This window comes from Callionymus lyra, chromosome 1, assembly GCF_982586985.1.
Source record: "Callionymus lyra chromosome 1, fCalLyr1.hap1.1, whole genome shotgun sequence".
NCBI lineage: Eukaryota > Metazoa > Chordata > Actinopteri > Syngnathiformes > Callionymidae > Callionymus > Callionymus lyra.
The window spans coordinates 6,072,001-6,093,850 of record NC_141818.1 but is presented as its reverse complement, the minus strand read 5'-3'; the positions used below and the strand labels follow the sequence as shown (position 1 = coordinate 6,093,850).

At 37.0% G+C, this 21,850-nt stretch overlaps 5 protein-coding genes across 5 annotated transcripts in view; all 5 read right to left on the bottom strand.

The window, feature by feature from the left end:
- Positions 1-21,850, bottom strand: part of LOC148087603 (uncharacterized) — a 99,420-nt gene that overhangs the window by 8,541 nt on the left and 69,029 nt on the right. The gene's annotated exons all lie outside the window — the stretch shown is intronic.
- Positions 809-3,134, bottom strand: LOC148087617 (uncharacterized). Its single transcript, XM_087789970.1, has 2 exons — positions 2,915-3,134; positions 809-2,169 (listed from the first exon to the last, which is right to left on the bottom strand). Exons 1-2 carry the CDS (start codon positions 3,087-3,089, stop codon positions 1,289-1,291), a joined length of 1,056 nt encoding a protein of 351 aa, XP_087646096.1. The 5' UTR covers positions 3,090-3,134; the 3' UTR covers positions 809-1,288.
- LOC148087616 (uncharacterized) lies at positions 4,214-11,816 on the bottom strand. The gene is made up of 2 exons (XM_087790044.1): positions 11,603-11,816; positions 4,214-8,212 (listed from the first exon to the last, which is right to left on the bottom strand). Exons 1-2 carry the CDS (start codon positions 11,775-11,777, stop codon positions 7,410-7,412), a joined length of 978 nt encoding a protein of 325 aa, XP_087646170.1. The 5' UTR covers positions 11,778-11,816; the 3' UTR covers positions 4,214-7,409.
- Positions 12,576-15,286, bottom strand: LOC148087615 (uncharacterized). Its single transcript, XM_087790101.1, has 2 exons — positions 15,052-15,286; positions 12,576-13,929 (listed from the first exon to the last, which is right to left on the bottom strand). The coding sequence occupies exons 1-2, from the start codon at positions 15,275-15,277 to the stop codon at positions 12,956-12,958; spliced, it is 1,200 nt and encodes a 399-aa protein (XP_087646227.1). The 5' UTR covers positions 15,278-15,286; the 3' UTR covers positions 12,576-12,955.
- On the bottom strand, positions 15,995-19,648 carry LOC148087614 (uncharacterized). Its single transcript, XM_087789857.1, has 2 exons — positions 19,433-19,648; positions 15,995-17,463 (listed from the first exon to the last, which is right to left on the bottom strand). The coding sequence occupies exons 1-2, from the start codon at positions 19,605-19,607 to the stop codon at positions 16,406-16,408; spliced, it is 1,233 nt and encodes a 410-aa protein (XP_087645983.1). The 5' UTR covers positions 19,608-19,648; the 3' UTR covers positions 15,995-16,405.

Below are 21,850 nucleotides of genomic sequence, written 5' to 3'. Positions count from 1 at the left end.
AAAAAACATTTATTTTGTATATTTAATGTTCCGTTTTATGTAATAAGAAAATGCAAGATGGCTGAGAGAAATAATTTTAACTGTTCTGTATACGGAACAATAGCGACACCGACTGGAACACAGACGTACTGCAAGTCCGCTGAGCTATTCTTTCTTTATATTGCGATTGATTTACACGTCTTTGGTTGCCTTTGATATACAGTATATGTCATATTCTCCTGTAATAGTGTATCTATTTAAATAAACGACCCATATTCATAGACACTGGACACTTTCTAGATTATTTTCTGAGATGAGATTAAAAATAAAAAAAGAGATGGAGGCAGGATAAAAAAAAGTTCAAAAAAGTGTATTAAGTAATTCATAGAAGATACTAAGTTCGAAAGCTGATCTGGGTGGGTCTAAGGAGTTATAAATTGTACCCCCGTGTGTAATGACAGACAGGAATGTTCCTCAAAGTCAAAGATCCTATAGTTCTCTTCAAGGTGCTTATTGTTCTTCCTGGTAATACCTTTGCTCAAACAATTGCTGCTCTGGCAAAACTGAAGCCCATATGGAAAGACAAAAACATCAGTCTGGTTGTTATCAAACAGAAACAGGTGATCCGGACACATTTCCAGATCCTCCGTCCTAACCGTCCTACAAGGAATCGTACATGGTGGCAGGAGACGAGGGACACCAAAGAAAAGATGTGGCGACCCAACAACACTCAGGGGTTATGGGACAGACATATATACAGTATTGTCCACTCTTACAATTTCAAGAACTACTTTTATTGTAATATTTCAAGAGAATATGTGACAAGATGTTCATTTGAATTATCATTTTATTATTTGAACTGTTAAATTCTTGAATCAACACTTCAATTGTAATTGTAAACGTCTCTTTGTGCGGCTCCTAATGCAAAAGATCTGTTGATTTTTAATCTAAAAAAAAAGGAAAACCTGTTATAGTTCCTAAATGTGCTCATAGTTGGAGGCCAAAACTGGTATTGAATGTGTCATTTTTAAACAACCATCAATACAACCAACGAATAGTTTATTACCAGCAGCTTTTTTTTAAGGAACATAATATAAATGGAGTCAGATGATGAGGATCTATGTCTGTTCTTTTGTTAGAGGTTTGATAGGATCAATAGATTATTGATATATAAATACATTTATAAAGAAGAAAAATTCTAGAGTTGACTAACTCTAGAATTTTTCTTCTTGTTTGTGTTGACTGTCATGTGGTCTTGCGCAGTAACAATTAAGAATAAAACATTAACATCAAAAGCATGTAAAATGTTTTATCTATTATGAATTCTCATGTGTCTATTCAGGTTTGTACTTTGTGTAAAAGCCTTTTGACAAAGAGAGCAGCTGTATGGTTTCTCTCCAGTGTGAATTCTCATGTGGTCATTCAGAGTGCCCTTCTGTCTAAAAAATTTACCACAGTAAGAGCAACAAAACGGTTTCACACCGGTGTGAATTCTCATGTGACTATTCAGAGCCCCGTTATGTGTAAAACATTTACCACAGTAAGGGCAGATGAAGGGTTTTCCTCCAGTGTGATGGGTCAAGTGTTTCGTTAGATTCCTCTTCTGAGAAAAACATTTACCACAGAGAGAGCAGTTGAAGGTGTTTTCACCTGTATGACTTTTCATGTCAATCTCTAGATTTTCTCTTCGATCAAATTGTTTGCCAGAAGACAATCCAGAGCAGGATCTATGGTGTAGAGTCAGTCCAGAACGTGAAGGAAATTTGTTTCCACATTTAGAGCAGATCCTTGATTTTTCTACAGCATCAGGTTCACCGACAGGAACTTTTGAATTCTCCTCATTGTTTGAACCTGAATGAGTGTTGCTGGTCTCTCCCCAGTCTTCACTGTCATCAGTGTCAGATTCAGAAGAGAGTGACCTCTGGTGGTCAAGTTGATGAAGTGTTTGAAGTTCTGGTTCAGATCCCCCACAGTTGTCTTCATCACTTTCTGTTTTTATGTACTGAATGAAGTTGCTGGTTGAAGGCTCTTCCTCCCTTTGAACTTCATTGTCACTCTTAACTCGGACAAGATTAACATCAACCTGCTTCTCATCGTCATTGTGTGGATGTTCTGGTTCTTCTCGGTCCAAACTGGGTCTAGACTCCTGCTCAGAAGAATCTTCTTGTTCAGTCACTTGCAACTGCTGGTCTGCAGACAAACAACAGATTTGATGTCTTACACAAGTGATGAAACAAAATGATTCTCTAGCAGAAAATGTCACGTTGTTTCAGACTTTCAGTCAGACATAAAAATAAAAAACTTTGAACAGGCCTCAACTCACTTATCACAGACCATTTGATTGTATTTCCTCTTCTCTTTAATGATTGTTACCACATTTGGGTTGTAATTTATTTCGTGTCCAGACTGCCTTCCTCTCCTGGTCTGCTTTAATTCAACAGAAATCATAGACAAAACCGTTGCTCTTCTGAGTTCTGCTGTATTTCCTTATAAGGGGTTTGTTTTGTTTCTGTTCTTCAACTTTCGTCCATGAGTCTAGAAACATTTCGCATTTTTTTTGCTGGTATATTTTATCTTTCAATATTAACATGTGTACACCCTCAATTATAATTATATACAATATATATTTGCAGGGAAATATTCATAATAATTTAAAATGTGTTATTTTAGTTTATCCACTTGAGATGCCGTATCAAGAGGTTTTGATTAATTTACTTTAAATTTGACCAAACTCTGATCCGTGAGTCCTGGTGTAAGATGATAGAGTTCTTCCTTCAGGTGTGTTTAATCCACATGCTATACTCAGCCAAACAATTCCGTTTATACACGTTGTATTGTTAAACTAGAAGCATTTTTGACTCGCGTTTGATCTATTTTTTTCTTATCCCGAAGCAGTAAAAAAGTCGTTGTAAAAACCCAGTTATGATGTACGAACCTTTAGTTTTCAGAAAAACCACGGGTTGGTTCCGAAACACGTCCAGAAGTTCGCGCTGACGCTTCAACTCGTTCTCCAACTCGGACACAGTTAGTTGAAACACTCCGAAGATTTCTTCAGCAGCAGCGGCCAGACGATCATTGACGAACTGTTTGAGATTTTGAACTGGAGGCATTATTTTATGTTTAAAACCAAAACCGAGGATAGCATGAGAGTCTTTGTTCATGGAGGGCAAGTTGTTTACTTGCTGCTGGTGTCACACTTTTTACTATCCGAAGGAGCCCGTGTATCGCACGATGGTTCCGCTGCGTCTAGAAAAGGTCGTCTGGTTTGCAAAAATGAGCTGTTTAGATGAAGATTCTCGTTCTTCTTATTAATTTAGTTTAAAAAAAATAATAAAATAAAATCGCTGAGGGAAAATAATAACCTGATGAGAGAGCTTTTCTTCCATTTGCTGATATTGATTTACACATCCGTGGCTGCATTTTAAATAATACACTCCTAAAATAACAATGGATATTATAGTTCATTTGTTTGTTATCGATGGAGGCCAAAGAACAACAACACACATCTCACTTTGTATTTACTTGTCACCCTGCATCATGTTTATTACCAGGAGCCGTTTTCATTTATTTCTTTCTTATTTATTTTTAACTGTTTGAACAATTCAAATATATGAATGTTTTCCGGTTTGATTGTAAAGCCAAATAATGAGGGTCTACCTTTTTTATTATCAGTGGTGTATATAACTATATAGACTATGTACTATACTATGTATAGTGTAACATTCTGTTTTGAAGTGTGCTACTGCTTCTTTAAGAGGTAGAGCCTGAGATGTTGGGAGGGTAAGCACATGTGAGTAATGTTTGTGCTGGCAGAGTCAGTGCTGAGATACTAGAGAGAGAGAAGCACGGTTTCTCTTTGCAGGATTGTTTTGTGTAGCTACAGCCCACAATAACTATTTTTGAAAACAAAAGGCAGGTAAGGCGTGTCCAGCACATCAAGGTGGAACACCAGGCAAGAACCAAACACACAAATGTAGTTGCAATGTCTCTGTGCAAAAGATAGACTATATTAATGCCTCTGGAGATTTCCTTTGGGAGATTGGGTTTTCAGTACATAGCAGACAATAGTTTCATAAAAAAAATATAAAAAAAAGAACAAGAAAAAAGAGATATTGGAAGTAGTTTCCCACTGTATCTCCCACATGTTCGTTGTTTCGACCTCAAAGAGAACCAGAAGGCAAACCGTTAAAATAACTTGTTTTTATTATAACAACAGAAAGAGATTAAGGCACAGAATTCTGGGTCAGCGACTGTAACCTGAGGAACTCTCAGATACAGCCTACCAACTGACGACAAAAACACAGAAACAATCATTTCTTATACAGGCAAGCTTGGGCGAGGATGCTTCGGATGGTCTCCATGGACCCGGACCTCGTTGTGGGTTGGTACACGTCAGGTTGCTGGGCAGATTAGGGTGTTGTAGCAGTGTCCCCAGATGTGAACCTTTGACCCAGACATGGATCGTCATCAGACCAGTTTGTGGTTGGAGACTGGGCGGGTTCGGTTCCTCTTCACAGCACAGATGCTTCCTGTTCTTTCACTCGTCAGCATTTCACACTTTTAATTCTCACTTCACACTTACATCGTGGCCTGGTACTTTCCATGCACTCGGGGTTAAATTAAGGTTAGATTGTACTCTGTGGAATGTTCAATTTATTCTTTACATTGTATATTTTATCTGTATTCTATAGGCACGACAAAGTGCAAATATAAAGAACATAGATCAAAGGAAATACCGCAGAGAAAAGGATAGATTAAAATAGAATTACATCATCCTTTCACTCTGCTCCTGCCCCCAAACTCACAATGACTAATAGCAGGAGGAATGAATGATTCCCTGAGTCTATTAATATTGCATCATGAGAGGAGCATTCGTGCACTCCATCTTCTTCTTTGATCACTGATGACAGTGTTCAGAGGATGACTATCATCATCCATGATGGACAGTAGTTTGTTCAATGATCTCCTCTCAGCAACTGTCACCAGTGAGTCCAGCTTCATGCCAACCACAGTCAGCCCTTCTGATCAACCTGCCCAACCTGTTGACACTCCTCTTGGACACATTTCCACCCCAACACACCACAGCATAGAACAGGACACTGGCCACCACAGACTGGTAGAACATGCAGAGGAGTTTCCTGCAGATGTTAAATGATCGAAGCCTCCTCAGAAAGTACAGTCTACTCTGAACTTTCTTATATACATGGTCTGTGTTGCAGGACCAGTCCAGTTTACTGTCCAGCAAACCACAGACGTACTTATAGTTGTCAACTGTCTCTACCTCGTCACCTCTGATGGACACTGATCATAGGTTTGTTCTGGACCTACCAAAGTCCAAGTCTAGCTCCTTGGTCTTTGAGGTGTTCAGCTGCAAGTGGTTCCTCTCACTCCAGTCCACAAAGTATCAGACTTCTGTACTGGTCCTCGCTGTTGTCCCTGATGCATCCAACAATGGCAGTGTCGTCAGCATACTTCTGGACGAGACTCAGCTCGGAGTTGTAGCATAAGTCTGAAGTGTAGATGGTGAAGAGGAGAGGGGCCAGTACTGTCCCCTGAGGTGCTCCTGTACTGCACACCACAGTGTCAGACTTGATGTCCTTCAGCCTGGCATACTGTGGTCGATAAGTGAGGTAGTCTGAGATCCATGATACCAGGCCAGGATCCACATGCATCTTTGCTGTGTTAAAGGCACTAGAAAAGTCCAGGAAAAGTCTCCTCACTGATCCACTTCCTTTATCCAGGTGGGAGTAGGTCTGATGCAGGAGGTGAAGGATGGCATCTTCTACACAACCGCGGGCCAGTAGGCAAAGTGCAGGGGGTCTTGCACGTGCTAAACTTGTTGCCTGTAACGTTTGAGGACCAGCCGCTCCAGTGACTTTATCAGCTGTGAAGTCATTGCCACCGGTCTGTTATCGTTCAGTTGCTGGGATTGCTCTTTTTCCGGACTTGAAGTCTTCCACAGGGTTGGCAGTTTCCCCAGCTGTAGACTGAGGTTGAAGACATGCTGGAGTGTTTCATTTAGTTCAGCAGTGCAGGTCTTTAGCACCAGAGCAGACACCTTGTCAGGACCTGCCACCTTCCCTGGACTAATCTTCTGAAGTACCTTGCGGACCTGGAGTTAAGTGATGCTTTGAAGCAGTGGTATGGAGCTAAGGAGGTCAGAGGAAATGGGGTAGGTGCTGAAGCGGACTGCAGTGAGGGTAAGGTGGCCTGCTTAAACCTGTTGAAAAAGTCATAGTGGAGAGTCCAACAAAGTCGAGACATACTGTAGATTGCTAGTACTGCAGTGGATGGAGTTGGGACAAAGCCACACTGAGATGAGGACGCAGGGTGCTTAACTGTCCCATAAGGACATCCAACTTATCTTAAGGACTTCCTTTGTTATCCCAGAGTGAGTACATGTGAGGAATTTTTGTGCTAGCAGAGTTGGTGTTGAGAAACGAAGGAGAAGGAACTGTTTTTATTTGGAAGATTGTATGGTAGTTACTAGACACAGCAACTGTTTTGCATCCTTCATGCATTACGGAAAAACATTACTGTATATATATGAAATATTTTTGCCATGTTTGTTTCGTTACTAAAATATTTTGGTTGTTTCCGTTTACTTATTCTAAGATTTCTAAGGAAGTGTGCGCAATGCCAGTACAACCAGTGTTTCACTTTATTTTGAGAGTAAAATAAAACTCAATTCCAAGGATATTACATATATTACACTAGTATATTACAAGTATATTGCATATTACAACCGTTTCATGCTGGTACAGGACACTTTCATTCAACAGATAAACCTTTGCATGGCTGACATTTAAAATGAAGGGAAATTCTACAGATACATTGAGTAACAAAACTATATCAGAACCAAGTCAGAATAAGCTTGTCTCTGTGGACAGGGACTCTTTGAAGCTTTTCCAGTAAAAAAGGGTGAATTATTATGAAGACAACTTGAGTCCAAAATGGATTAGAAGTCCCAGAGCAAGGTGACTTTTTCACAGAACAAACTTTGTAGAGAAAATTTTCGGTAAACACTTTGATTTGATTTGATGAAAGTATAACAAAATTCCTGCTGAAATCATTTGACAGCAGAAACAACGGGTTGAACTTGAGATGTAATTTAAGCTAATTAAAGTTGACACATGATCATCTGTGCTTCGCATAATTAGCTGAAAAGGAAAACTTCCATGCTTGAATAAAAAAAGGAAAAATGCAATGGAACGTTAATAACTCTGTTTGTGGATTTGGGTCATAATGAGTTTGGTGAAAAAGGAACAGACCTCAGTTTCTGAAAACCATATTGGCCAGATCAGAATCACATTCACTTAAGCAGATGCTATACAGAGTGTGTTATGACACTGACCTACTACGATTAGAACTGGCATTGTGATATCAATTGGATGTACAATAGAACAGATTTACCAGACGGAAAGCAGGTTTTATCTATTGTGAATTCTCATGTGTTTATGCATGTGTGAGCTCTGTGTAAAAGCCTTATGACACAAAGAGCAGCTATAAGGTTTCTCTCCAGTGTGAATTCTGATGTGTTCATTCAGAGCTGCCTTCTGTCTAAAACGTGTACTACAGTAAGAGCAGGCAAATGGTTTCTCTCCAGTGTGAATTCTCATGTGTTTAACCAAAGCCCCCTTCTGAGTAAAACATCTACCACAGAAGGAACAGCAAAAAGGTTTTACTCCACTGTGACATCTCATGTGTTTCTCCAGACTTTTTGGGGAACCAAAACATTTGCCACAAAATTGACAATTCAGCAATCCGAGGCAGGAATTAATGTGTCTGGTCAGTCCAGTACTTGAAGCACATATTTGCCCACATTTAGAGCAGCTAAATGATTTGTTGTTAGTGTCATCTTCACTGACAATAACTTTTAAATTATCCTCAGTGTTTGAACCTGCTGTAGTATTAATGGTTTCTCTCCAGTCTTCACTGTCATCAGTGTCAGATTCAGAAGAGAGTGATGTCTGGTGGTCAGGTTGTGGAAGTACATGTAGTTCTGGGTCTGATTCTCCACAGTCTTTAGATTCTGTTTTTATGTGCTGTGTCGAGCAGCTAGTTGAAGCCTCTTGCTCTCTCTGATCTTCATCTTCATGCTTAACTTGGACAAGATTAACATCAACCTGCTTCTCATCTTCATTGTGTGGATGTTCTGGATCTTCTCGGTCCAAACTGGTTCTACACTCCTGCTCAAGAGAGTCTTCTTGTTCAGTCACCTGCAGCTGCTGGTCTGCAAACAAACAACAGATTCATTGTCTTACACATGTAAAGAAACAAAATGATTAACTAACAAAAAATGTCACGTTGTTTCAGACTTTTAGTCAGACATAAAAATTAAATACTTTGAACGAGCCTCCTTTCACTCATCACAGACCGCTTGTATTAGCGTATAAGGAGTTTGTTATGTTTCTGATATTCAACTTTCATCCATGAGTCTAGAAACATTAGGCAATTTTATTTTATTGTATCTTTCAATATCAACATCAGGGCCGTGCGGTCAGGGTAGGCAGGTGAGGTCGTGCCTCACCTCTCAATGCGAAATCCATCACAAAATGTGTTGATACATACAATTGACGAGCGCCGGGTGCCGTATCTCTGAATGTCAACGATATAATGCTCACAGATACGTTTTTTTGGCTTGATTTTCAAAAGTCTGGCTGATGCCTTTAACCATTAAAGTTTAATATTTGTAAGGGTCGTATTTAGTTACGCTGATTGGAAATACAACCGCAGGGAAAAAGCAAAGTTTGAGGCACACACCAATGAGCCTCATCAAACTACGTCACATCTCCATTGAGGTTTAGAGACTTTTATAACTAAAGGAAATAAGGTGGACTTTTGGAGGTTTGTGTGGCGAAGAACAGGCGCATGGACTTAATCTACAGATAAAGGTAAGACCAGAAAAGGTTTAATCTTAATCATATAAAAAGAGATAAGACTCAGCCAACATGAAGTTTTTAAATATTCCATTTTATTTTCCTATGAATAAAATATTCTTTGTTTTTCTCACATTTATATTGACCCATTTAATACTCAATATTTAGCTTTTCATGATAAATGACGTTAGTCCTTTTTTGCGTTAATCTAGCCAGTCATGGAAGACGATGATAATGAAGATGAAGTTTATAATATTGATGATGATGAAGATGAAGTTTATAATATTGATGATGATGAAGATTATAATATTGATGACGATGATAATGAAGATGAAGTTTATAATATTGATGACGATGAAGATGAAGTTTATAATATTGATGATGATGAAGATGAAGTTTATAATATTGATGATGACGATAATGAAGATGAAGTTTATAATATTGATGATGATGAAGATGAAGTTTATAATATTGATGACGATGATAATGAAGATGAAGTTTATAATATTGATGACGATGAAGATGAAGTTTATAATATTGATGATGATGAAGATGAAGTTTATAATATTGATGATGACGATAATGAAGATGAAGTTTATAATATTGATGATGATGAAGATGAAGTTTATAATATTGATGATGACGATAATGAAGATGAAGTTTATAATATTGATGACGATGAAGATGAAGTTTATAATATTGATGATGATGAAGATGAAGTTTATAATATTGATGACGATGATAATGAAGATGAAGTTTATAATATTGATGACGATGATAATGAAGATGAAGTTTATAATATTGATGATGATGAAGATGAAGTTTATAATATTGATGATGATGAAGATGAAGTTTATAATATTGATGATGATGAAGATGAAGTTTATAATATTGATGATGACGATAATGAAGATGAAGTTTATAATATTGATGACGATGATAATGAAGATGAAGTTTATAATATTGATGACGATGATAATGAAGATGAAGTTTATAATATTGATGACGATGATAATGAAGATGAAGTTTATAATATTGATGATGATGAAGATGAAGTTTATAATATTGATGACGATGAAGATGAAGTTTATAATATTGATGACGATGATAATGAAGATGAAGTTTATAATATTGATGATGATGAAGATGAAGTTTATAATATTGATGATAATGAAGATGAAGTTTATAATATTGATGACGATGATAATGAAGATGAAGTTTATAATATTGATGACGATGATAATGAAGATGAAGTTTATAATATTGATGACGATGATAATGAAGATGAAGTTTATAATATTGATGATGATGATAATGAAGATGAAGTTTATAATATTGATGATGATGATAATTAAGTTTATAATATTGATGATGATGATAATGAAGATGAAGTTTATAATATTTATGATGATGAAGTTTATAATATTGATAATGATTATAATGAAGATGCAGTTCATAATATTGATCATGATTATAATGAAGTTTAAATTTATTTTGATGATGACGATGACGATGATGATGATGATGATGATGAAATTTAACCAATCAGAAGCAACATAATGCGGGTCTATCTTTCATTACTGCATCACTACTAGTCTAACACTGACCACAACGTGTGATTGAGTCATCAGAACTAAACGCTAAACTTTGCTGTAAATTCCCCTCAGTAGGAGAAAATAAACCTTCGGCTTTCAAACTAAGAGCATTTAATCAGATGTGTCTTCCTTCTAATCCTTTATTATCACGGTCATACTCTATCCATGTTTGATAATCATTTGTTTATATTATTTATTAGTTAATTCATATTTTTCTATATCTATTGTTTGTTTACAACACATTTAGATTTTGAACCAATTGAAAGGTCTCAAATCCTTAAATATGGGAGGTTAAAGATTTTGAAAATATTATATTATATACATTGATAAATAAAACATAATCTTTCAGCAATGACCCTTACGTCACTGTCAAAGATGACAAGTTTATGATGCTATAAAACAATATTCATCCACAATCGAATAGCAAAGATCTTTAGGACGTAGACTAATATCCCACAAAATATCAAATCAATTTAATACAGACTTTTTGATACGTTATTAATCAATTAATATATTTTTTTAAACCATCTTAGTCATGTGATATTGTCAAAGATGACAGATTTATGCTATAACTGGCATGGGAGTGAGGACCTCAGTGCAATAAAATCATAGAAATCGTCTTCTAAAAATTTCACCAAAAACCATGCGTGTGCGTGTGAAGAATAGTGTTGAGATACAGTATGAAATAACCAGTAGCCAGTTGAATTAGGTACCTTTTGGGTTTATATACTTGTAAAACTGACAATAAAGGAGTCAGTGCTTCACCAACCATGAAGTGATCTACATGTATACAGACTTAATTGTAATTATATACAATTTCTAGTTGCAGGGAAATATGCAAAGATTTTTAAATTATTGCAAACATATTTGATGTGTTATTTTAGTTTATCCACTTGAGATGCCTTATCAATATGTTTTGATTAATTTACTTTAAATTTGACCAAACTCTGATCCGTGAGTCCTGGTCTAAGATGATATAGTTCTTCCTTCAGGTGTGTTTAATCCACATGTTATACTCAGACAAACAATTCCGTTTATACACGTTGTATTGTTAAACTAGAAGCATTTTTGACTCGCGTTTGATATATTTTTTTCTATCGCGAAGCAGTAAAAAAAGTCGTTGTAAAAACCCAGTTATGATGTACGAACCTTCAGTCTTCAGAAGAACCACGGGTTGGTTCCGAAACACGTTCAGAAGTTCGCGCTGACGCTTCAACTCGTTCTCCAACTCGGACACAGTTAGTTGAAACACTCCGAAGATTTCTTCAGCAGCAGCGGCCAGACGATCGTTGACGAACTGTTTGAGATTTTGAACTGAAGGCATTATTTTATGTTTAAAACCAACACCCTGGATAGCATGAGAGTCTTTGTTCATGGAGGGCAAGTTGTTTACTTCTGCTGGTGTCACACTTTTTATTATCCGATGGAACGCGTGTATCGGACGATGGTTCCGCTGTGTCTAGAAAAGGTCGTCTGGTTTGCGGAAATGATCTGTTTAAATGAGGATTCTCGTTCTTCTTATTAATTTAGTTTTAAAAAATGAAATCGCTGAAAGAAAATAATAACCGTACGTCTGATGAGAGCTTTGTTACCATTTTCTGCGATTGATTTACACATCCGTGGCTGCATTTTAAATCATATCCTCCTAAATAACAATGGATATTATAGTTAATTGGTTTATTATGGTTGAAAGGGCCAACATTTTCTAAAGTTTTTCAAAAGTTGATACTTGGCTAAAGGTTCAAGTAGCAATGTACTCTTTTTTATTGTCTGGTGAGAACGTTATACCAACATTTTTTTTAAATTAAATTTAAAGGTCTTATAATTAAAACATTTTTTTATATGGCTAAGAATAATAATAAAAAAAAGTAATTCGAAAAGTGCATTTCTTAACAATTGGAATTAGAATATCAAACTTTACGTGTAAATAAAAAAACCCAATTCATTTTGAAAATGGTTTAATTAAATTATTCAATAGAAACAAATTCAACCCATCAATACAGAAATGAATGAATTCATGTTTTAAAAAATAAAACGCAAAGAAAGCTGACTAATCACAAAACTGAACACCAGTCTTCTCATTCCTCCAGATATAATTCCTCTGCAGGTAAAAGGATGTTAACGTTAGCAGGGCAGTCATTGTACAACTCCTGTGGGTTGCCTGGGCGATAAAAACTCCAATATTTAACAAAGCAAGACAAGTAGGGGTATAAGAACTAGTACCTGGTTCTACAATTGGTTCAGATACAAATCTTACTATTATTTGTGGATTTGTGTCTCAATTGGTTTGGTAATAAAAGAAACAGACGTTTCTTTTTGAAAATCATATTGGCCAGATTAGAATTCCATTCACCAAAGCACATGCTATGCAGAGTATGTTATGACACTGATCTACTACGATTAGAACTGGCTAGAACTGTGCTATTGATAGTCCAGAGTAAACCTTGAGGTTACCTCAATAAGACGTACAATATACAATATTTACCAAACTGAAAGCAGGTTTTATTTATTATGAGTTCGCATGTGTCTTTGCAGGTTTGATGTCTGTGTAAAAGCCTTATGACAAAAAGAGCAGCTAAAAGGTTTCTCTCCAGTGTGAATTCTGATGTGTTTAACCAGAGCCTCCTTATATGAAAAACATTTACCACAGTAAGAACATCCAAAAGGTTTCTCTCCAGTGTGAATTCTCATGTGGTTCATCAGAGCCCCCTTATGTATAAAACATTTAAAACAGTGAGAGCAGGCAAAGGGTTTCTCTCTAGTGTGAATTCTCATGTGTTTAACCAGAGCCTCCTTATGTGAAAAAGTTTTACCACAGTAAGAGCATCCAAAAGGTTTCTCTCCAGTGTGAATTCTCATGTGGTAAATCAGAAGCCCCTTATGTGTAAAATATTTACCACAGTAAGAGCAGCAAAATTGTTTTACTCCACTGTTACATTTAATTAGTTCCTCCAGACTTTTTTGGGAACTAATACATTTGACAGAAGATTTACTAGTCACCAATCCAGAGCAGGAATTCAAGTGTATCTTCAGTTCAGTAACAGAAGCACATATTTGCCCACATTTAGAGCAGCTAAATGATTTGTTCTTAGTGTCATCTTCACTGACAAGAACTTTTAAATTATCCTCAGTGTTTGAATCTGCTGTAGTATTAATGGTTTCACTCCAGTCTTCACTGTCATCAGTGTCAGATTCAGAAGATAGTGACATCTGGTGGTCAGGTTGTGGAAGTACATGTAGTTCTGGGTCCGATTCTCCACAGTCGTCTTCATTAGCTTCTGTTTTTATGTGCTGTGTCGAGCTGCTGGTTGAAGGCTCTTCTCTCTGATCTTCAGCTTCATGTTTAACTTGGACAAGATTAACATCAACCTGCTTCTCATCTTCATTGTGTGGCTGTTCTGGTTCTTCTCGGTCCAAACTGGGTCTACACTCCTGCTCAAGAGAGTCTTCTTGTTCAGTCACCTGCAGCTGCTGGTCTGCAGACAAACAACAGATTCATTGTCTTACGCATGCAATGAAAGAAAATGATTAACTGACAAAAAATGTCACGTTGTTTCAGACTTTTAGTCAGACATAAAAATTAAATACTTTAAACGAGCCTCATTTCACTCATCATAGACAGTATTAGCGTATAAGGAGTTTGTTTTGTTTCTGATATTCAATTTTCATCCATGAGTCCGGAAACATTAGACAATTTTATTTTATTGTATCTTTCAATATCAACATCAGGGAAGTGCTGTCAGGGTAGGCAGTGCCTCACCTCTCAATGCGCAATCCTCTCAATAATTAAAACATAATCTTTCAGCAACGAATCTTACATCACTGTCAAAGATGACAGGTTTATGATGCTATAAATCAATATTCATCGACAATCGAATCACAAAGACCTGGAGGACGTAGACTAATATCCCACAAAATATCAAATCAATTTAATACAGACTTTTTGATACGTTATTAATTAAATGATATTTTTTTTAAACCATCTTAGTCATGTGATATTGTCAAAGATAACAGATTTATTCTATAACTGGCATGGGAGTGAGGACCTCAGTGCAATAAAATCATAGAAATCTTCTTCTAAAAATTTCACCAAAAACCATGCGTGTGCATGTGAAGAATAGTGTTGAGATATGAAATAACCAGTAGCCAGTTGAATTAAGTACCTTTTGGGTTTATATACTTGTAAAACTGACAATAAAGGAGTCAGTGCTTCACCAACCATGAAGTGATCTACATGTATACAGCCTTAATTGTAATTATATACAATTTCTAGTTGCAGGGAAATATGCAAAGATTTTTAAATTATTGCAAACATATTTTATGCGTTATTTTAGTTTATCCACTTGAGATGCCTTATCAAGATGTTTTGATTCATTTACTTTAAATTTGACCAAACTCTGATCCGTGAGTCCTGGTGTAAGATGATAGAGTTCTTCCTTCAGGTGTGTTTAATCCACATGTTATACTCATACAAACAATTCCGTTTATACACGTTGTATTGTTAAACTAGAAGCATTTTTGACTCGCATTTGATCTATTTTTTTCTATCCCGAAGCAGTAAAAAAGTCGTTGTAAAAACCCAGTTATGATGTACGAACCTTCAGTCTTCAGAAGAACCACGGGTTGGTTCCGAAACACGTCCAGAAGTTCGCGCTGACGCTTCAACTCGTTCTCCAACTCGGACACAGTTAGTTGAAACACTCCGAAGATTTCTTCAGCAGCAGCGGCCAGACGATCGTTGACGAACTGTTTGAGATTTTGAACTGAAGGCATTATTTTATGTTTAAAACCAACACCGAGGATAGCATGAGAGTCTTTGTTCATGGAGGGCAAGTTGTTTACTTCTGCTGGTGTCACACTTTTTATTATCCGATGGAACGCGTGTATCGGACGATGGTTCCGCTGCGTCTAGAAAAGGTCGTGTGGTTTGCGGAAATGATCTGTTTAAATGAGGATTCTCGTTCTTCTTATTAATTAAGTTTTAAAAAATGAAATCGCTGAGAGAAAATAATAACCGTACGTCTGATGAGAGCTTGGTTACAATTTTCTGCGATTGATTTAGACATCCGTGGCTGCATTTTAAATCATATCCTGCTAAATAACAATGAATATTATAGTTTATAATTGGTTTATTATGGTTGAAAGGGCCAACATTTTCTAAAGTTTTTCAAAAGTTGACACTTTGGATAATTGGCTAAAGGTTCAAGTAGCAATGTACTCTTTTTTTTTATTGTCTGGTGAGAACGTTATACCAACATTTTATATTAAATTTAAAGGTCTTATAATTAAAACATTTTTTATATGGCTAAGAATAATAATAAAAAAAGTAATTCGAAAACTGCATTTCTTAACAATTGGAATTGGAATATTAAACTTTACGTGTAAATAAAAAAACCCAATTCATTTTGAAAATGGTTTAATTCAATTATTCAATAGAAACAAATTCAACCCATCAATACAGAAATGAATGAATTCATGTTTTAAAAAATAAAACGCAAAGAAAGCTGACTAATCACAAAACTGAACACCAGTCTTCTCATTCCTCCAGATATAATTCCTCTGCAGGTAAAAGGATGTTAACGTTAGCAGGGCAGTCATTGTACAACTCCTGTGGGTTGCGCGGGCGATGAAATCTCCAATATTTAACAAAGCAAGACAAGTAGGGGTATAAGAACTAGTACCTGGTTCTTCAATTGGTTCAGATACAAATCTTACTATTTGTGGATTTGTGTCTCAATTGGTTTGGTAAAAAAAGAAACAGACGTTTCTTTTTGAAAATCACATTGGCCAGATTAGAATTCTATTCACCAAAGCACATCCTATACAGAGTATGTTATGACACTGATCTACTACGATTAGAACGGGCTTTGTGCTCTTGATAGTGCAGAGTAAACCTTGAGGTTACCTCAATAAGACGTACAATAAAAATATTTAACACACTGAAAGCAGGTTTTATCTATTATGAGTTCTCATGTGTCTTTGCAGGTTTGATCTCTGTGTAAAAGCCTTATGACAAAAAGAGCAAGTAAAAGGTTTCTCTCCAGTGTGAATTCTGACGTGGTCAATCATAGCGCCCTGTTGTCTAAAACATTTACGACAGTAAGAGCAGGCAAAGGGTTTCTCTCCAGTGTGAATTCTCATGTGTTTAACCAGAGCCTCCTTATGTGAAAAAAATTTACCACAGTGAGAGCATCCAAAAGGTTTCTCTCCAGTGTGACTTCTCAAGTGGTTAATCAGAGCCCCCTTATGTGTAAAACATTTACCACAGTGAGAGCAGGCAAAGGGTTTCTCTCCAGTATGAAGTCTCATGTGGTCAATCAGAGCCCCCTTATGTGTAAAACATTTACCACAGTAAGTGCACTCAAAAGGTTTCTCTCCAGTGTGAATTTTCATGTGGTTAATCAGAGCCCCCTTATGTGTAAAATATTTACCACAGAGAGAGCAGCAAAATGGTTTCACTGCACTGTGACATTTAATTAGTTCCTCCAGACTTTTTTGGGAACTAAGACATTTGACAGAAGATTTACAAGTCAGCAATCCAGAGCAGGAATTCATGTGTCTGGTCAGTTCAGTACCAGAAGCACATATTTGCCCACATTTAGAGCAGCTAAATGATTTGTTCTTAGTGTCATCTTCACTGACAAGAACTTTTAAATTATCCTCAGTGTTTGAATCTGCTGTAGTATTAATGGTTTCACTCCAGTCTTCACTGTCATCAGTGTCAGATTCAGAAGAGAGTGACGTCCGGTGGTCGGGTTGTGGAAGTACATATAGTTCTGGGTCTGATTCTCCACAGTCGTCTTCATGAGGTTCTGTTATTATGTGCTGTGTCGAGCTGCTGGTTGAAGACTCTTCTCTCTGATCTTCAGCTTCATGCTTAACTTGGACAAGATTAACATCAACCTGCTTCTCATCTTCATTGTGTGGATGTTCTGGTTCTTCTCGGTCCAAACTGGTTCTATACTCCTGCTCAAGAGAATCTTCTTGTTCAGTCACCTGCAGCTGCTGGTCTGCAGACAAACAACAGATTCATTGTCTTTTACATGTAAAGAAACAAAATGATTAACTATAAAAAAAATGTCATGTTGTTTCAGACTTTTAGTCAGACATAAAAATTAAATACTTTGAACGAGCCTCATTTCACTCATCACAGACCGCTTGTATTAGCGTATAAGGAGTTTGTTATGTTTCTGATATTCAACTTTCATCCATGAGTCTAGAAACATTAGGCAATTTTATTCTATTGTATCTTTCAATATCAACATCAGGGACGTGCGGTCAGGGTAGGCAGGTGAGGTCGTGCCTCACTTCTCAATGTGCAATCCATCAAACTGTGTTGATACATGCAATTGATGAGCACCGGTTACCGTATCTCTGAATGTCAACGATATAATGCTCACAGATACGTTTATTTGCCTTGGTTTTCAACAGTCTGGCGGATGCCTTTAACCATTAAAGTTTAATATTTGTAAGGGTCGTATTTAGTTTCGCTGATTGGAAATACAACCGCAGGGAAGAGGCAAAGTTTGAGGCACACGATTTCGAGCCTCATCAAACTACGTCACATCTCCATTGAGGTTTAGAGACTTTTAAAACTAAAGGAAATAAGGTGGACTTTCACAACAGCTCCTAATGGAGGTTTGTGTGGCGAAGAACAGGCGCATGGACTTAATCTACAGATAAAGGTAAGACCAGAAAAGATTTTAAACTATAAAAAGAGATAAGACTCAGCCAAAATTTAGTTTTTTAATATTCCATTTCATTTTTCTATGAATAAAATATTCTTTGTTTTTCTCACGCTTAAATTGACCCATTTAATACTCAATATTTATCTTTACATGATAAAAGACGTTGGTCCTTTTTGCGTAAATCTAGCCAGTCGTGAAAGGCCTAAACACGTAATATTAACCAATCAGAAGCAACATAATGCGGGTATATCTTTCATTACTGCATCACTACTAGTCTAACACTGACCACAACGTGTGATTGAGTCATCAGAACTAAACGCTAAACTTTGCTGTAAATTCCCCTCAGTAGGAGAAAATAAACCTTCGGCTTTCAAACTAAGAGCATTTAATCAGATGTGTCTTCCTTCTAATCCTTTATTATCACGGTCATACTCTATCCATGTTTGATAATCCTTTGTTTATATTATTTATTCATTAATTCATCTTTTTCTATATCCATTGTTTGTTTACAACACATTTAGATTTTGAACCAATTGAAAGGTCTCAAATCCTTAAATATGGGAGGTTAAAGATTTTGAAAATATTATATTATATAGATTGATAATTAAAACATAATCTTTCAGCAATGACTCTCACGTCACTGTCAGAGATGACAAGTTTATGATGCTATAAAACAATATTCATCCACAATCGAATCACAAAGATCTGGAGGACGTAGACTAATATCCCACAAAATATCAAATCAATTTAATACAGACTTTTTGATACGTTATTAATTCAATCATATATTTTTCAAACCATCTTAGTCATGTGATATTGTCAAAGATGACAGATTTATTCTATAACTGGCATGGGGACCTCAGTGCAATAAAATCATAGAAATCGTCTTCTAAAAATTTCACCAAAAACCATGCATGTGCGTGTGAAGAATAGTGTTGAGATATGAAATAACCAGTAGCCAGTTGAATTAGGTACCTTTTGGGTTTATACATTTGTAAAACTGACACAAAAGGAGTCAGTGCCTCACCAGTGCCGTATGAAGATGTTTTGATTAATTTACTTTAAATTTGACCAAACTCTGCTCCGTGAGTCCTGGTCTAAGATGATAGAGTTCTTCCTTCAGGTGTGTTTAATCCACATGTTACACTCGGACAAACGATTCCGTTTATACACGTTGTATTGTTAAACTAGAAGCATTTTTGACTCGCGTTCGATCCATCATTTTCTATCCCGAAGCAGTAAAAATAAATCATTTTCTGTCGTTGTAAAAAACCAGTTATGATGTACGAACCTTCAGTTTTCAGATGAACCACGGATTGGTTCTGAAACACGTCCAGAAGTTCGCGCTGACGGTTCAACTCGTTCTCCAACTCGGACACAGTTTGTTGAAACACTCCGAAGATTTCTTCAGCAGCAGCGGCCAGACGATCGTTGACGAACTGTTTGAGATTTTGAACTGAAGACATTATTTTATGTTAAAAAACCAACACCGAGGATAGCATGAGAGTCTTTGTTCATGGAGAGTTGTTTACTTCCGCTGGTGTCACACCTTTTACTGTCCGATGGAGCGCGTGTATCAGACTATGGTTCCGCTGCGTCTATAAAAGGTCGTCTGGTTTGCGGAAAGGACCTGTTTAAATTAAGATTCTCGTTCTTATTAATTTAGTTTTAAAAAGTGAAATTGTTGAGAGAAAATAATAACCGCACGTCTGATGAGAGCTATGTTACCCTTTGCTGCGAATTATTTACACATCCGAGGCTGCATTTTAAATCATATCCTCCTGTTAGATTTGAAATTATTATACACTATACGTATACGCCAAACTTAAATTAATGCTAAAAGATAATCAAAAATAGATAGATAGATAGATAGATAGATAGATAGATAGATAGATAGATAGATAGATAGATAGATAGATAGATAGATAGATAGATAGATAGATAGATAGATAGATAGATAGATAGATAGATAGATAGATAGATAGATAGGAGCAGATGATTGTTGTCACACCATTTGACAAAGTCCTGGATTAGCTCCCTGTACTTGTCCTCCTTTCCGCTCCTGATACAGCCAACAATGGCTGTGTCGTCCGCAAATCTCTGCACATGGCAGAGCTCTGAGTTGTGCTGGAAGTCAGACGTCTACAGGAGACAGGAGAGAGTACAGTTCCCTGTGGCGCCCCTGTGTTGCTGACCACCGTGTCAGACCTGCATTCCCCCAGTCTCGCATATTGGGGTCGGCCGGTCAGGTAGTCGCTTATCCAGGCAACTAGGTTTGATTACTAGCTTCATCTAAGAGCTTAAACGTTTGAATACACATTCACAAGCAACATTTCACTCCAGACTGATACACTGTTTCAAGAAAAGCTCGGAGCAGACTTAGAGCCAAAACAGCGATTACTTGAACATCTGTCCGTCAAAGGTATCCGCCCACGCAACAGTGAAGCAAGGAAGTTACTCTCCAGGTGACCCGAGACATGACCGAACTTGAAAGAACCACTGCCCCGGAAGAGACGACCCCCTGGACATGAAACTTTCCCTTAAATATAGCGATGCTCTATATTACTGGACTGTCTTTCCCGGAGCTATTGACCTGTAGAGCTGCCGGCAAAGAGCGAGTCCGATCGATCGTAAAAGTTTGTATCTTTGTTTGCCTTGAAGCAGCGAATAAACGACCAGTACACTCTGCATCGACCTTTTTTCTCCATAAAGCAAAGTATTAAGACCCGGACGTGACGTCGTGTTGGAGTGACAGAAACGGACTACAGTTTTAATCGTTTTACTCCTAAATAACAATGAATATTATGGTTAATTTGTTTATTATGGGTTGAGGGACAAGTTGTTAAAGAAAAACTTATAAACTTCTCTCGTTGTATTTCTTTGTCACCCTGCATCACACCCAAATGTTTATTACCAGGAGTTGTTTTTTTAAATTTATTCCTTGTTTATTATTTATTTTCAACTGTTTAAACACCTACAAATATATGAATGTTTTACAGTTAAATTGTTAAGTCAGACTATGAGAGTCTTTCTTTGTTATTATATTCTATATATATTGTAACATTATTTTTTCTAGTGGGCTACTGCTTCTTTACGAGGTAGAGAGAAGCAATGTTTTCATTTGGAAGATTGTTTTCTGTATTAACACTCCACAATAACTATTTTTGAAAAGGCAGGAAAGGCTTGTCCTGTACATCTAGAAGGTGGAACACCAGGCAAGAACCAGACACACAAATGCAGTTGCAATGTCTCGGCAACCTTGTGAAACTGATGGCTGTCGGTACTGTGAAAGGAGAGAGGCCTGTGAGAATAACTTTCGGACAGGCAGAGGGCTGCTGTCAGGGTGGAGAAGGACCATCTTGCATCAAAACACTGTTTATCAAAGTCACTGATTGGAGGGTCTAACAAAGTCAAGACATAGATATGGAACCAGTACTGCAGTGGATGGATTCAGGCCAAAAGCCACACTGAGATAAGGACGCAGCGTGTTTAACGGTCACATAAGGACTCTTATCCAAACTTTAAACTCCAAGATAGAGTGCTCGAGCGGGCCTGTAACGATTCAACAGCAGGAGAAGAAAGGTAGCAGACAGTAGTTTCTCTTAAGCAAGCAGAGCTTTCAACGTCTCAGTGGGCTATTGATGTTGGACATTTTGGCGTCTAGAGGCGCAACATTGGCTATGTCGAGGGTTCTACTGGGGTCAACAGA